The sequence below is a fragment of the Rhagoletis pomonella genome, unplaced genomic scaffold (assembly GCF_013731165.1).
Source record: "Rhagoletis pomonella isolate Grant_MI unplaced genomic scaffold, Rhpom_1.0 Rhpom_scaffold_00748, whole genome shotgun sequence".
Taxonomy (NCBI): Eukaryota; Metazoa; Arthropoda; class Insecta; order Diptera; family Tephritidae; genus Rhagoletis; species Rhagoletis pomonella.
Window position 1 is genome coordinate 14,078 of NW_023459302.1, and position 14,070 is coordinate 28,147.

The window sequence follows — 14,070 nt, forward strand, 5'->3', positions numbered from 1 at the left end:
TAGGGGAAAAAATATATGAGTGGCAACACTGAATGTAAGTCCAAAACTTTCTTCCAAGAAAAATTTTGGGCAGAACGCTCTCTACACATCGCAAACCGTTTAAATTTATCTTTACTGCCAAAAACATATGTATGTACATTAGGGTGCCCATCGAAATTTTTAAAATGATGTATAATAAAATATTGTCAGACTTGGATTGTCGGAATTTTTCAACGGGCAAATAGGGAAAGTCTGATGAGGAAATGTGGTGATATCCGAAATAGATATCACTTCTACAATTTTTTCAAATTATTGTTGCTTTTCCACAATAAGTTTTTCATTAAAAAGGGCCCCAAGCTCAATAACAATTGTTCAATATAATTGTTATAAGGCCATAAAATAAGAAAAACAAATAACTTAAGGACGAGCACACCTAAAAGTTAAACATTAGAATACAATAGAATATTAACAAAAACCAACAAAACCAACAACCATATGATCAAGTGTGAATAGCAGCGGAATAGCTGCGCTTGATTGTGTTGGCTTGACAAATGAAAAAAGTGGGAAAAAAACAACGATAATCTACAAGGCGAACTTAGCACAGTGCGTAGGCAACTGGCTGAGCCAGTGTGATCGTCGGTTCGAATCCTACTGAAAGAAGTCTGATGAGGAAATGTGGTGATTTCTGAAATAGCTATCACTTCTACCATTTTTCAAATTATTGTTGCTTTCCACAATAAGTTTTTCATTAAAAACGGCCTCAAGCTCAATAAAAATTTTTGAATATAATTGTTATAAGGCCATAAAATAACAAAAACGGGCAAATACAAAAAAAAACATCTTTTATAATTTTTTTAAGTTTTGACAATCACTAATTTCCACAATTTCAAAATATGTAATACTGATACCTCATTGATTGCAATCGCATAAAAATTGAATGTCCTTGAATTTATATTGTGTATGCACCGGACTTTCGGATTATTTGAGAAGTGTGGCTAAGGAAGTCATCAATATGTATTTAAAATTGATATATACAATCACTCTTTACCAAAAAATTGGCTTTTAAAAAATGTTTAGGAAAATGGGGGTGGCACCGCCCATATATATCATATAAATATGTGCATCTCAAAAACTACTCCAGCAATCTCGACCACATTTGCGCTCAGGCTCCTTAAGCGTCGTATTGAAAATGTTTGAATTCGGACAAAAACCACGGGCTCCACCAACGTAACGGTAATTTCAAAAAACTCAAAGCTAGCTATATTTTAGGGGGAGTAGGTTTTTGTATGCCAAATTTGATCGAGATCGGTCAAGTAGTTTTTGAGATACGCATATATCATATACTTGGGCGGTGCCACCCCCATTTTCCTAAAATTTCTTGAAAAACCACTTATTTGCTAAGGAGCGATTGTATATATAAGTTTTGAATAAATTATCAAAATTATTAAACATAATTTTAAAGGCCTATACATACGGTGACCAGTCGTACCAATTTTGGTGGGACAGTACCGATTTCCAGAAAATTGTACGGCTGAAAATTTTTTTAAAGTCGGGACGTATAAGTGTCACGAGTTTTCATATTTGTACCGATTATGTCCCGATTTTCAGTGTTTTCTTTATGAATTTAAAAAGAGTTTCCCTGAACTCTAACCGAAAAACAAATTTTCTTACAAACGTGGCAGCATATTCGTTATCACCAGGGAACGGATTTTTATGACCTAAAAATCTATAAAAAGCAAAATAAAATAACGAAATAGGCTGGAAAACAAGGTTGGGCACAATGCACTAAAAAATGAATGCAATACGCTTTTCACTACCACTGTCTATTCAGTGATAGTTAAAATGCAAAATCCATTATCACTGAAAATTTTAGTGACAGTGAAAAAAATGCACTATCACTGAACATTTAGTGATAGTTAAAAACAAATTGCACTATCACTAAACCCTTAGTGACAGTGAAAAACAATTTGCACTACCACTTAATATTTAGTGATAGTGAAGTTGATAATTAAAATTTTTCAGTAAAATGACATTGCTTTTGGCTGTAAACAAGCTTTATTGTTATGACATAGTTCTACTTGAAAAAATAAAGTAAGACTATATTAGCTGAAGCAGTGAAAAGAAATATATTCAAATTAAACAATATTCTTAAGAAGAGACTTCTAATTATAGTACGTCGCTTCGAAAATATAAAAACATAATTCATTTTTTATTTGCCTTTTTTAGTACCAACATGGTCAGAAAGATTTTGCCTTGTCGGTCGATTGACAATCCCAGCAAAGGCAAAAAGTCCACTGGCGAAGGAAGAGGTGTATTATATTTTAAAAACATTTTTTTTATAGTAGGAAAGCGATGCAAAGCTTCAATTCTCCTATCCTCGTCATTCAGGTACAAAACTACTTCAGTTGATATAGCTCCGCCATGGCAACATTTATACCGATTTTCATCTAAAAAGCAAATTATTTACAAAACTTTTGCAGGTTGGTTTCTTTTAATCGAATACCTCATCGAATTCGAGAAATGATGTATTCGCATTTATGGAAGGCTGTAAATTATTATCTTCCCCTACCGGTTGTCTTTTAAACTCCATCGCATATTCTTTAAATTTATCCCGAACTGTATGAATCAGCACTTTCCAGCAAAGTTTTGCAAAATTTTAGTTTGATATCGGGAATGAGAATTGCTGCAATAACTGCATCCCAAGAGTCAGAGTGCAAACTAAAATATTTGTCAAACCTTTGCATTAGCTTTGATTGCATTTGAATATTAGTTTCCGTCAAATATTTCAAGTTTTCGGAAGCTAAACGTCGCATTTTTATTTTGATGGACAGTAAAGTTGGAATAAAGTAACCAAAGAAAATATTTTGTTCTCTTTGAAGGAAGTCTATAGCTTCTGCGATAGGTTGCATTACTTTTGCATATTCTTCCAAATACTCAATTTCTTCCTCATTGAAAGTAGAAATTTCCAGCTTATAGCATAGTTCACCTAATCTGTTTTTGACTTCTATTAACTTCTGAACCGAATCGTACAATGAGTTCCATCTTGTAACGCAAGGCGTAACCAGATTCGAAGATATAACTGTTTTTATTATTTCCGCAGAATTCGGCCTGTTACATTTATTCCATAATTTTGTACACCTGAGTTAGCAAAATGTAAAAAGTTAATATATGTACATGTTATAGATTTAACCTTATTTCCTTAGAGGGTCATTTTTGATACTATTTTTTCGTTTATACTAAACTACCCTATAATAGGACCATATATGCAAGGTACAATCTCTGAAAATTTTACTGAAATCTATCCAGTAGTTTTTGTGTTAAGTGCAATCATGATAACGTCTATTATTTTACATATGTAGATAATATATTAAATTCACAATAAAAAAAGTTTTTAAATATGGAGTATGGTGCGGAGGCATGGACAAAGAAAGCATCGGATGAAGCGCCTCTTGGAGTTTTCGAGAGAAAGATTCTGCGCAAGATTTATGGGCCTTTGCGCGTTAGCAATGGCGAATACCGCAGACGATTTAACGATGAGCTGTATGAGCTTTACAACGACATAGACGTAGTGCAGCGAATTAGAATTCAGCGGCTCCGCTGGCTAGGTCATGTCGTTCGAATGGACAGAAACGCTCCAGCTCTGAAAGTATTCAACGCGGGTCGCGATGCTGGTAACAGAGGAAGAGGAAGGCATCCTCTGTGAGTTTTTTCTAACTATCACTAAAGTTTTAGTGATAATGCAATTTGTTTTTCACTATCACTAAACCTTCAGTGATAGTGAAATTTTTTTTTCACTATCACTAAATTTTCAGTGATAATGAATTCTGCATTTTAACTATCACTGAATAAACAGTGATAGTGCAATTCAGTGGTAGTGCGAAAATGCCCAACCCTGATTCAAGTTTTTCTTATACCAATCTTTGAAAAAAGGTAAAAAACAGCATCAAAAATCTCATTATTACGATTCCGTTCAAAATTTTTCTTTATTTTTTTAAATACTTTTATGTACATTTTTTAATCTTAAACCGTTTTGTCATTTGAGGGGATTTTTTCAAAAAACATCTTTAAGAAACTATTTTTATTCATACAAAACTCCATTTTTAGAGGTATTTTGAAATCGGTCCAGCTCGCTTAAATCTTAATATTTTTCCGAAATATTTCGGTGGACATCTTAAAATATAATAGAATGTATGTATAATTCCAATGGAAGAACAGTACCAGAAATTTATATTGAGAATCCCAACGGAAATTTCTTAAAGCAAAAGGTAAGAATTGTTTTTGAACTGATTCTATCTTGTCTAAGTAAATTTGATACCTTGGATTCCAAACCACCGAACCGTATTCCAGAATCGGTCTAACTAATGTTGTAAACAGGGTTTTAGTGATATAAGGGTCACTAACGACGGTCAAAAGCATCGTTCCACAAATGCAAGCACACCTTTAGCCTTGTTGACTGTCACATTAATGTGAAGATTAAAATTAATTTTCGGATCCATTCTGATACCAAGATGCACAAAATTATATACCTGTTCCAAGTTATGTTTATCTATTGTATAAGAAAGTGGCTGAACATCTCTACGTACCGGAATGACCAAGGGCTGTTGTTTCGGCGATCTAACCCCGTTTAGGTCGGCGAAGTGCCTCAGAAGTTATTCGTCCATAGGGCTACATTTGCTATGCATTCTTCTGCTCAGGGCTGGCATCGAGTCAAACTCATGGCCAGAAACCTACACCTGCTGTGTATGCCAGAGACGACTACACCACAGCTTCACCTCAGTCAAGTGCAATGCTTGCGACGGGTGGAATCACATCAGAGTCTACTCGAGACTACGGACCCATCGGCAGTGGACCACATCATTTGTGGCCCCCTGCTGCTCAAACACAGCAGCCTGCACGGCTAACCCCAGTCCACCTGAGCAGCTCAACACCAAACACCACAGCACCACAACACAATAGACCACAAAACAACCACGACAGACCATACAACAGACACAACCGCACCCCCACCCACACGCCGCCGCTAAAAACTCCTGGTTCCTCCTACAATCTGCACGGTATGTCAGACCAGGATATCCCGTAGCGTGGCATCGGTCAAGTACAACACCTGTCTTGGCTGGTGCCACTTTAGGGCATGTTCAGGTCTGCGCACCATGCGAGATTGGACGAGGAACTTTGACCGCCCGTGTTGCGCCGCAAACCCCAATTGCGACGCCACCCACTACCACCACAGGGCGGCCACCTCCACAGCAGCGCACACAGCCAATGGCGGCAAGGCCGTACATATCCTTCACACCCCGCATAACAACACGTCTCCCGAACCACATCAAGCTCCTTCAATTTAACTGTAACGGACTTCAGAGCAAGATCGAGGAGATAACCGTCTTCATGGGAAGGCATGGTATATCGATAGCCACGGTCCATGAGGCGAAGTTGCACAGCAATTTAACATTGTTGAATTGTGCCGGATACAACGTGCACCGTCGAGATCGCGAGCGAGATAATGCATAATGCGAGTGCACTATCGTCTTATTGAAGCAGACATCGACCGCAGGGATACCACCCTAGAAAGTCAGGGCATTGCTATCCGGTCAGGCGTTGTTGAGCTCGAAATATTTAACGTATACATACCCCCTGTCACTTGCTGCACGGCAGGATATCACCCTGATATAGGTGCGCTCCTCAGAGGTGAAAACCATTTGGTAGTAGGTGACTTTACTGCGCACCACGATCTTTGGCATTCAAGCCTGTCAAACGATCGTAGGGGAACAGACTTGGCTGAGCAGATAAACGATTCGACATTCTGCGCAATGAACGACGACGCACCCACCAGGATTATGGGCAGCTGCTGCAGCTCGCCAAACATAACAATAGTCACCGCTGGTCTGATAAACAGCGTATCATGGCGACGTATGCTGACTTTGACATCAGACCATCTGCCCATAGTCATCTCGATCGATAAACCAATCGACTTTGCCTCCGCGGAACACCGGACCTATATCAACTGTTCTAAAGCTGATTGGAAAAGCTTCGCGGAATTTACTGAGAGCACCTTCGCTGCGCTCCCCACACCAACCGACGTCCACCTTGGCGAACGTAAGTTCCGCAGGGTTGCCACTGCTGCTGCAGCTCGCTTCATACCGGTCACGGACCCCCGTCCAAACTTCCCTGCTGAAGCGGCTGTGCTAGCCAATGAACGTGACAACCTTCGTCAGGCTGATCCCGGAAATCTCCGTATCTGGGATCTCAAGGAGATTCGGCAGCTTGTGAACGAAAATAAGCGGAAAAGTGGGAGGAGCATCTGAAGACTTGTAATTTCACCACTGGTGTGAGTAAGCTTTGGTCAACCGTGAGGTCACTGTCCAATCCGACGAAGCACGACGGCAAGGTCGAAATTTCTTTCGGCGACCATGCTTCGTCGGACCCGGAGCGATGCGCGAGCTATTTTAGCCGGCAGTTCATATTGCAAACTGCCAACAACTTTTGCCTCCCTTGCTTTCACTTGCAGTGAAGTTCAGGTGGCCATCGGGAAGGCGAAAGCCCCCAAAGCCATGGGTGCCGACGGAATATGCATGTTGATGCTGAAAAATTTGGGTCCTGCGGGAGTAGCGTACCTAACGGAGGTCCTCAATATGTCAATGGCCACTCTCATCATCCCAGACATCTGGAATGTGGAGAGAGTGGCCCCACTGCTCAAACCCGGAAACCCAGCCAAAAGAAGAATCTTATCGGCGGATAATACTTCTTTCCGCGGTAACGAAGACACTAGAGGCCTTACTGCTCCCGTATTTCACTAACCACGTAACCCCAGCGAAGCATCAGAATGGTTTCCGTAAAGTATAGAGGCTTACTCTCTCCCACAGAGGATCAAACGGTGGTCGGCGAATTATCTGAGTGGTCGACACTCGTCGGTAATGTTTAGAGACAAATCGAGCAAAATGAAACAGGGGGTTCCACATGGTGGTGTTCTTTTCCCACTACTGTTTAACTTTTACAATTCAAAGCTCCCTCAACCACCAGAGGGAGTATCGATTGTCTCTTACGCCGACGATTGCTCGATCATGGCGACTGGGAATGGAATTGATGATTTGCGTTCGAAAGTAAACAGGTATCTCTCCGAGCTTTCTCGCTTCTTCACTGCAAGGAGCCTAACACTCTCCCTTACAAAATCCTCTGCGACCTTCTTCACCACCTGGACGAAGGGGGTCAGGCTACCGCTGTGAATTCACGTCGATGATACACAAATTCCGACAGTGAATAACCCCAAAACACTCGGAGTAGCTCTCCTTCTCTGCGCACGCAACCGCAATTGTCAACAAAGTACAGAGCCGCGAAACGGTCCTCAAGTCGCTAGCCGGCAGTACTTGGGGCAAAGACAAAGAAACGTTGCTGGCAACATACACGGCAATAGGCCGGCCGATTTTAAATTACGCAGCACCAGTGTGGTCGCCGGGGACTAGTAGGAAGCAGTGGATGAAGCTGCAGACGACGCAAACACCGCACTACGGACAGCGATTGGATGCCTTCTGATGTCGCCAGAACACCGCCTGCACGACGAGGCGAAACTGCTCCCGATTAAGGAGGGCAACACAATGCTCTGCAAGCAGTGTATTGTTGGGAGCCATAGACGTGGTCACCCAAATAGGCAACTGCTTGCAGAAAAGCCCTCGCCCAGGCACGTCAGGAGGCATCTCTACGAACTGGCGGACGAAGTCCAGAGGTTCATTAAACAACTTTTGGACCCGTCAGCTTATCGACAGGCCCTGAACGGCATTCACAGGGAGTCAGTCTCGAGTTATGTAGACTCCAGACCTGTGAATGCCGTTCAAGGCGCACAACCACCGGACATTAACGAGACGGAGCCTCATCTGCCTCGGGAGACTAGAACCACAATAGCCCAACTTGGCTCTGGCTACTGCAGCAGGTTAAACTCATACCTGAGCAGACTAAGCGCAGATGTACCAAATGAGTGTTTGGCATGCCGAGACACCCCATGACTCGAAACATCTCTTCGTATGCCCGGAAAACCCGACAACCCTAACGCCTTTGTCCCTGTGTACCGACCCCATTGAGGCTGCTCGCTTCTTAGGGCTGCCGTTAGTGGAACTTGACGACAACGACTAAGATATTAACCTATCTGGGCGGGGTTGCTGTAGCCGCTACAACAACAAGCACATTACTTTTCATTTTTCCATGTTAGTTAGCCATGTTGTTTAAGTCTGCTTGTAGCAAAGGCTTTTCTTTAATTGATACGTACGATTTATAAAGTTTCACATCATCTGCGTACATTAAAATTTTTTAAAATTTTATACAGTGCCGGACAAAAGTATTGGCACAGAGAATTTTTCGCAATATCTGAAAAGTTTTTTATTCTAATTTATTTTCGATAATTTATTATAAATATATAGTTCGTCCTACACCAAAAAACATAAAAACTAAATCTCTAAATTTTGTGCGAAACTCAGGAAAATTCATTAAATTTGCATACTTATTTGCAACTTTCTATTAAGATTTTTTAGAAAAATTCTAAGTATGCAGTTTTATAGCTCAACTAATTTTAGTATAACAAAGTGCAAGCTTGAAGGTGCTAAAAAATCGCATTTGATTCGCATATATTGCGAAAAATTCTCTGTGTCAATACTTTTGTCCGGCACTGTATTTGTAACAATATCGTTTATAAAAAGCAAGAACAGAATCGGGCCTAGGTGGCTACCTTGCGGGACTCCTGAAGTAACATCAATGACGTCAGAAATAGTATTTTTAAACATTACCCTTTGAGATCTATCATAGAGGTATGAAGAGATCCAACGTAGAATATTAGGTTGAAGACCAAGATGATCAAGTTTATAGATGAGCAACGAGTGACACACTTTGTCAAATGCTTTACTGAAGTCGGTATATATAACATCCACATTTTTGTTTTCACTGTTTATAAAAATATAATTAATATATAAACAATATATAAAATAATAAAATAAAATGTCTATCATACTCGGGTGTAAAAAATGTTTGACTCTCATTTTGTAAAGTACATAAATTAATTATTAGTAATTTCTATATTATGAACAATTTTCAATGTTTTTTTGCCTTTGCAGAATTTAAAATGGTGAAAGTTACTACAAAGTTTGTACAGTTTGTTGTAGTACAAACCAGCAACTTGAGGTATTAATACAACAGATGGAGATGAACCCTTCGATTCCTCATGATAACATTGGAAACATATCACCTGCAATTTAAATATCTTCGGTTCACCAATGCTCAAAGAATGGCAGAGGGTATGGAAATATTTCAAGGCAAAATTAAAAACCAAATGGCCCGAAACATGCGTAATATTTCAACGGGCAGGAATTTCAAAATTTCAACCCTTTTTGTGTTAAATCGGCCCTATTCCCGTTGGCGTTGTCGTTTTAAAACGAAATAAAAACGACAAGTTGGCATCACCGTTGGCGTTATCGAAGTTTATCGGAAATATATCGGTATTCTCCATTTTTAAACGAAGATATGAACGCCATAGAAACATTCGTCTACTGTCGTCCGCATTTTTTAGAACGAAAGCGAAAGGATTGCGATTTTAATAAAGTTAAAATGAAAATTACTACCGTGCAGCAATTTGAGGTTTTAGTTTCCGAAATGGAAAAGAATCCCGCGTACGCCAAAGGTTTTAGGAAGGGCATAAAACCTCTTAACTTCAACAGTTTTTGGAACGTGGTTGCGGAAAAAGTAAATCCTTTTGGACCTCCAGTTCGTGATAGAGAAGGTTGGCATAAAGTAAGTAAAATTATTTTAACAGTAAATATTACTTAAAACTAACGATTCTACAATTCTACTAAAGGTATGGAAGGACTTGAAATTCAAGGTAAAGAAAAAACTGGTCAACAACAAAACCGAAGCGAGAGCAACAGGAGGAGCCAATAGACAAATCCAACTGTCTCCACTGGAAGAAGCGGTGGCAAATTTGTTGCAGTTTGAGCAGCAAATAAACCCCAAAGGGAGTGAGTTGGGTTTGGTTGAAGAAACCGAAATTTATGAGTTGCTTAACCTTGATGAAACGACTGCGAGTTCTCAAGTACAGGCAAATGCAGAAAACGCCGAAGAATACGTCACCGAAGAATATGTAGAAGATGAAACACCCACAGTTTCAACAAGAGTGCGGTCCTCAAGAAGCACAAAACCTGCAGAAAAAGAAAGAATTGAGCTGTTAAGGAAGCAGACCGAAATACAGGAAGTGCAGTGCGACCATTTACAGTCCATTAAGGGATACATGAAAGATGTTTCCAGATACCAAAGAAAAAGGTATGAGATAGAAGAGGAACGCCTAAAAATTTACAAAAGGAAAGTGCGTAAAGAGGAAGAGCTTTTGGAGCTGGATGCTGCAATAAAAAGAAAGAAGTTGGAGTTATTGGAGAAACAATTAAGTTCCAATATCTAATTTATTTCATTTGAATTTTTATTTATTTTTTATGAAGTGTTTTTTCTTTTTTTACTTTAAGTATGTATGTATATAGTATTAATTAAAAAATATAACTTATAAAGACAAATTGCTTTTAATCACATCTCTTATTCTGGAAGCCTCTGAGCTACTGCCTGCCTCATTTTCATTAATAATGGCAGAATTTTCTGCTTCTTCGAAAGGCGTTTGTAGATCATCTTCAGGAAAGTAAGTATTGTAGTGAAGACAAATATTGTGGAGAGCAGCACAAGCGTTTACGATTTTATTAATTTTTTGGGGATCATAGTGTAACTCACGCGCTCCAAGGAGGCAGCGAAATCGCGATTTGAGTACTCCAATCACTCGCTCAACAATATTTCTGGCTTTGGAATGAACGGAATTGTAGCGGCTTTCCGCACTGTGTTCAGTCGCTGATCTATAAGGTGTCATTAGAAATGGTTCTAATGGGTAACCCGCAACGCCTAAAAACTTGTATGTAAAACTCATTTCAATATTAATTGTAATTTCATACCAAGAATCCACGAATTACGTTCACCAGCTTCATATTTTTCCTGTAAAAACCTTCTTACTCGGCTGGTATTCCAAATTAAGGAATCGTGTCCAGAGCCTGGATGTCTGGCGTCTACGTATCTTATACGCATTTTATGATCACAGATCTAATACAAAAAAGAATAAATAGTTAGTAATCACTTCCATAAATTACATTCATTCAAGTATTTACAATCATTGCATTTATGCTAAAGAAACCTTTTCTGTTGTAGTACAAATGTTGAGAGCTTTTGCAGGGACCAATTATTTTAATATGTGTTCCGTCTACACAGCCAATGATTCCAGGAAAACCAGTTCGTTCAAAAAAACTTCGCTTGCACTCCATCGCCTCATCTTCCGACATTTGGAACTTAACCCAGTTTTTGCAAATTGTAGTTTCCATCACGTCTAACACCTCGGATAAAATCTTGCTTACCGTGGGTTGGGCCAACGACAAATTAAAGTCATTTCCAACGCTAAGCTGATATGACCCTTGCGCAAAAAAAAACGCAAAGCAGTTGCCAGTTTTATTGTTGGCGTAATAGCAGACTTTCGCGTGTTGCGTTTTAGTTTCGGGCGGATTTGCTCTAGGACGTATTGAAACGCAGCTTTGTTCAGTCTAAAGGTGTTCACAAATCTAAAAAATATGCACATATGTACATGTACGTATATATATAAATAATTTACTCAACTACATTTTCTTACATTGTATCTGGAAGTGTTAGTACATTTATGCTATGCCGTAATCTCCTGCGATGTTTATTTATGTTGTTCATTTCATTGTCCTCACTTGAACTTGAAAAATAAAATTCCGTACTCGCCATTCTTTAATTTTTCGTTAGTATAACAAAATTCAAAATTCAGTGTCAAAAGTAACAACGCAAAACATTGCAGCGCTACCATACTTTATTAATTTTAATTTTTTGTTTTCGATAACTTTTCTCCGTCGTTTCAATATACTTCAAGAATGCGAATTTAGGAACGAAGCGACGATAAAAACGACAACGACATAGAAACGATTATTATAACGACAACGCCAACGGGAATAGGGCCGAATATTTTATTTTTATCAGTATTTTTGTTTTAATCAATCTATGTTGAAATAAAGGTGAAAATAAAAAAATCCTAGCTACGGCCCTATAACGAGAAATACATATGTATATGTAGCATTCAACTATTTCACATATAATTGTAAAAAAATGCAGGAGTGGTTCATTTGCTTACACTTTCTTTGGTGCCTTCAATAGCCATAAAATACTAAGCGATGCAATTACTATTATAGATGGTGCTAGAGATGAGTCGTTTCCATGTCTTACAATACTGTAAAAAAAAAAAAATTAAATGTAGTCAAAAATGTTCAAATGTTAGACGATCAATCAATAAATAATTTTCTTCAAAGATATAAGGTTCAAACAGCAATTAACCGTTTCGCTAGCTGCAAGTGTTTCATACAGATTTGCGATATACATAGTAGTGGTGGAAAATTATCGATGGTGCATCACAATCGCAACTATCGATAGTGATGACTATCGACAATACATGACTATCGATACTATCGACGATATTTCATACCGTTGTGTGTACACGTGTAGAAAAATATGAGCAAATCTCAGGCGCCTTGATGGATCGTGATATGGATAGCAAAATATCTAGAAATTTTGAAATCCGGATCACGGATCGCAATACTGTCAATAAATATTGAGCGTGTAGCATCAAAACGCGATCCATACATTTACCCCCTTGTTATAGAACCCGAATTTTCGTAATTCGTCATTCGTAGCTACGCTACACAAAATGAAAAATCCACATGCTGCATCCCTTGCGGAAACATGTGCTGCATTGCCAGTTATCAGTTGTTTTTCGAAGATAGCTGAATGAAGGAAAACAAAGTGGAAAGGAATTAAAAAAACACTCATGAAGCGCTTATTTATAGTAAAATTGTTTGATTTTACATATTTTGAAGGAAACGGTGGATTCTATTGCATTTGCAATTATAGCAGCGGAAGAAGAGCGCGCTATGGGAATGATTTCACAAAGATACGCGGAGCTGTCGGGCATAGTAACCATGTGCGCGTCTATGTCAGCTTCTGGTTGAATTGTTGAACCACAAGTCAGAACTACTCCTATGCGTGAAGAACTGGTTCTCAATCCAGTTAATGCAATAACAGGTTCTTCCAAGCCATTGAAGACATGCAGTTTGTTATGGCCACCACCTGTTGCACTTGCTTCTGCCTTCGGCCGCGCGTAGGGATTATAACCCTTACTAAGTAGAATTCTCCATTCTGTTTTGCCGGAGAAGAAGGGCTTCCGCATGTCAAAGGTATAAAACACTTCTTGTGCACATCACTCCGGCTACGCCATCCACAGTATTTTTGCGCAGAACCCACGTCCAAATTCGCAAAAAAGTGCATAGTGCAAACCGAATTTATTAATATGATAGTGCTCGGAAATTTGAAACATTTATTTTAAATAAAGTTTTAATCATTTGATTACACGTGATGTTAAAGTTTTTGGATTCGGATTATGCGTTTGGACACAACAACCGAAAATCATTGTACAAATAACTAAACCGGACCCAAGTTTCTCGATAAGGGGCAACAAAGATTCTGTTTTACTCGTTTATATAAAGCAGTGGATAAAAATATACTTCTATGCGAAGGACAAATTTATCTGTTTAAATGAACAACACACATCGATTTACGTCTTTTATCTCGCCTCCGACACAGAATTGTTTTCGTACAAAATTACGCAAAAAAGCGTACTCGTTCCTTTTTAGGCATGCCATTGTTATTGTATAATAAACCAAGTGTATTATATTTAATTAATCCGTGGTGTTTTGTTCTGATTATTTTCTTTCAAAATAAACCCTTGGTGCAACTGCGGGCAACGTTGCCCCAAGTGTTTTCATGGTCCATCCCCGCCGAGACAAAGACACCAAGCGGCCGTTTATTAAAACAACAAAACGTTACAGTCCACAACACAAGGAGCAATATTCAAAGCACCATCACCGGGTCGAATTCACTAGCACAGGGAGCAATATTCAAAGCACCATCACCGGGTCGAATTCACTAGCACAGGGAGCAATATTCAAAGCACCATCACCGGGTCGAATTCAC

The 14,070-nt window shown here is 39.1% G+C and overlaps 2 protein-coding genes across 2 annotated transcripts; one reads left to right on the plus strand and one right to left on the minus strand.

The window, feature by feature from the left end:
• The first annotated feature begins 9,477 nt into the window (after positions 1 to 9,477).
• LOC118751506 lies at positions 9,478 to 10,405 on the plus strand. Its single transcript, XM_036486336.1, has 2 exons — positions 9,478 to 9,744; positions 9,809 to 10,405. Exons 1-2 carry the CDS (start codon positions 9,478 to 9,480, stop codon positions 10,403 to 10,405), a joined length of 864 nt encoding a protein of 287 aa, XP_036342229.1.
• A 96-nt stretch (positions 10,406 to 10,501) lies between these two features.
• Positions 10,502 to 12,279, minus strand: LOC118751507 (putative nuclease HARBI1). Its single transcript, XM_036486337.1, has 4 exons — positions 12,179 to 12,279; positions 11,148 to 11,591; positions 10,938 to 11,082; positions 10,502 to 10,887 (listed from the first exon to the last, which is right to left on the minus strand). The coding sequence occupies exons 2-4, from the start codon at positions 11,355 to 11,357 to the stop codon at positions 10,502 to 10,504; spliced, it is 741 nt and encodes a 246-aa protein (XP_036342230.1). The 5' UTR covers positions 11,358 to 11,591; positions 12,179 to 12,279.
• Positions 12,280 to 14,070: the final 1,791 nt, after the last annotated feature.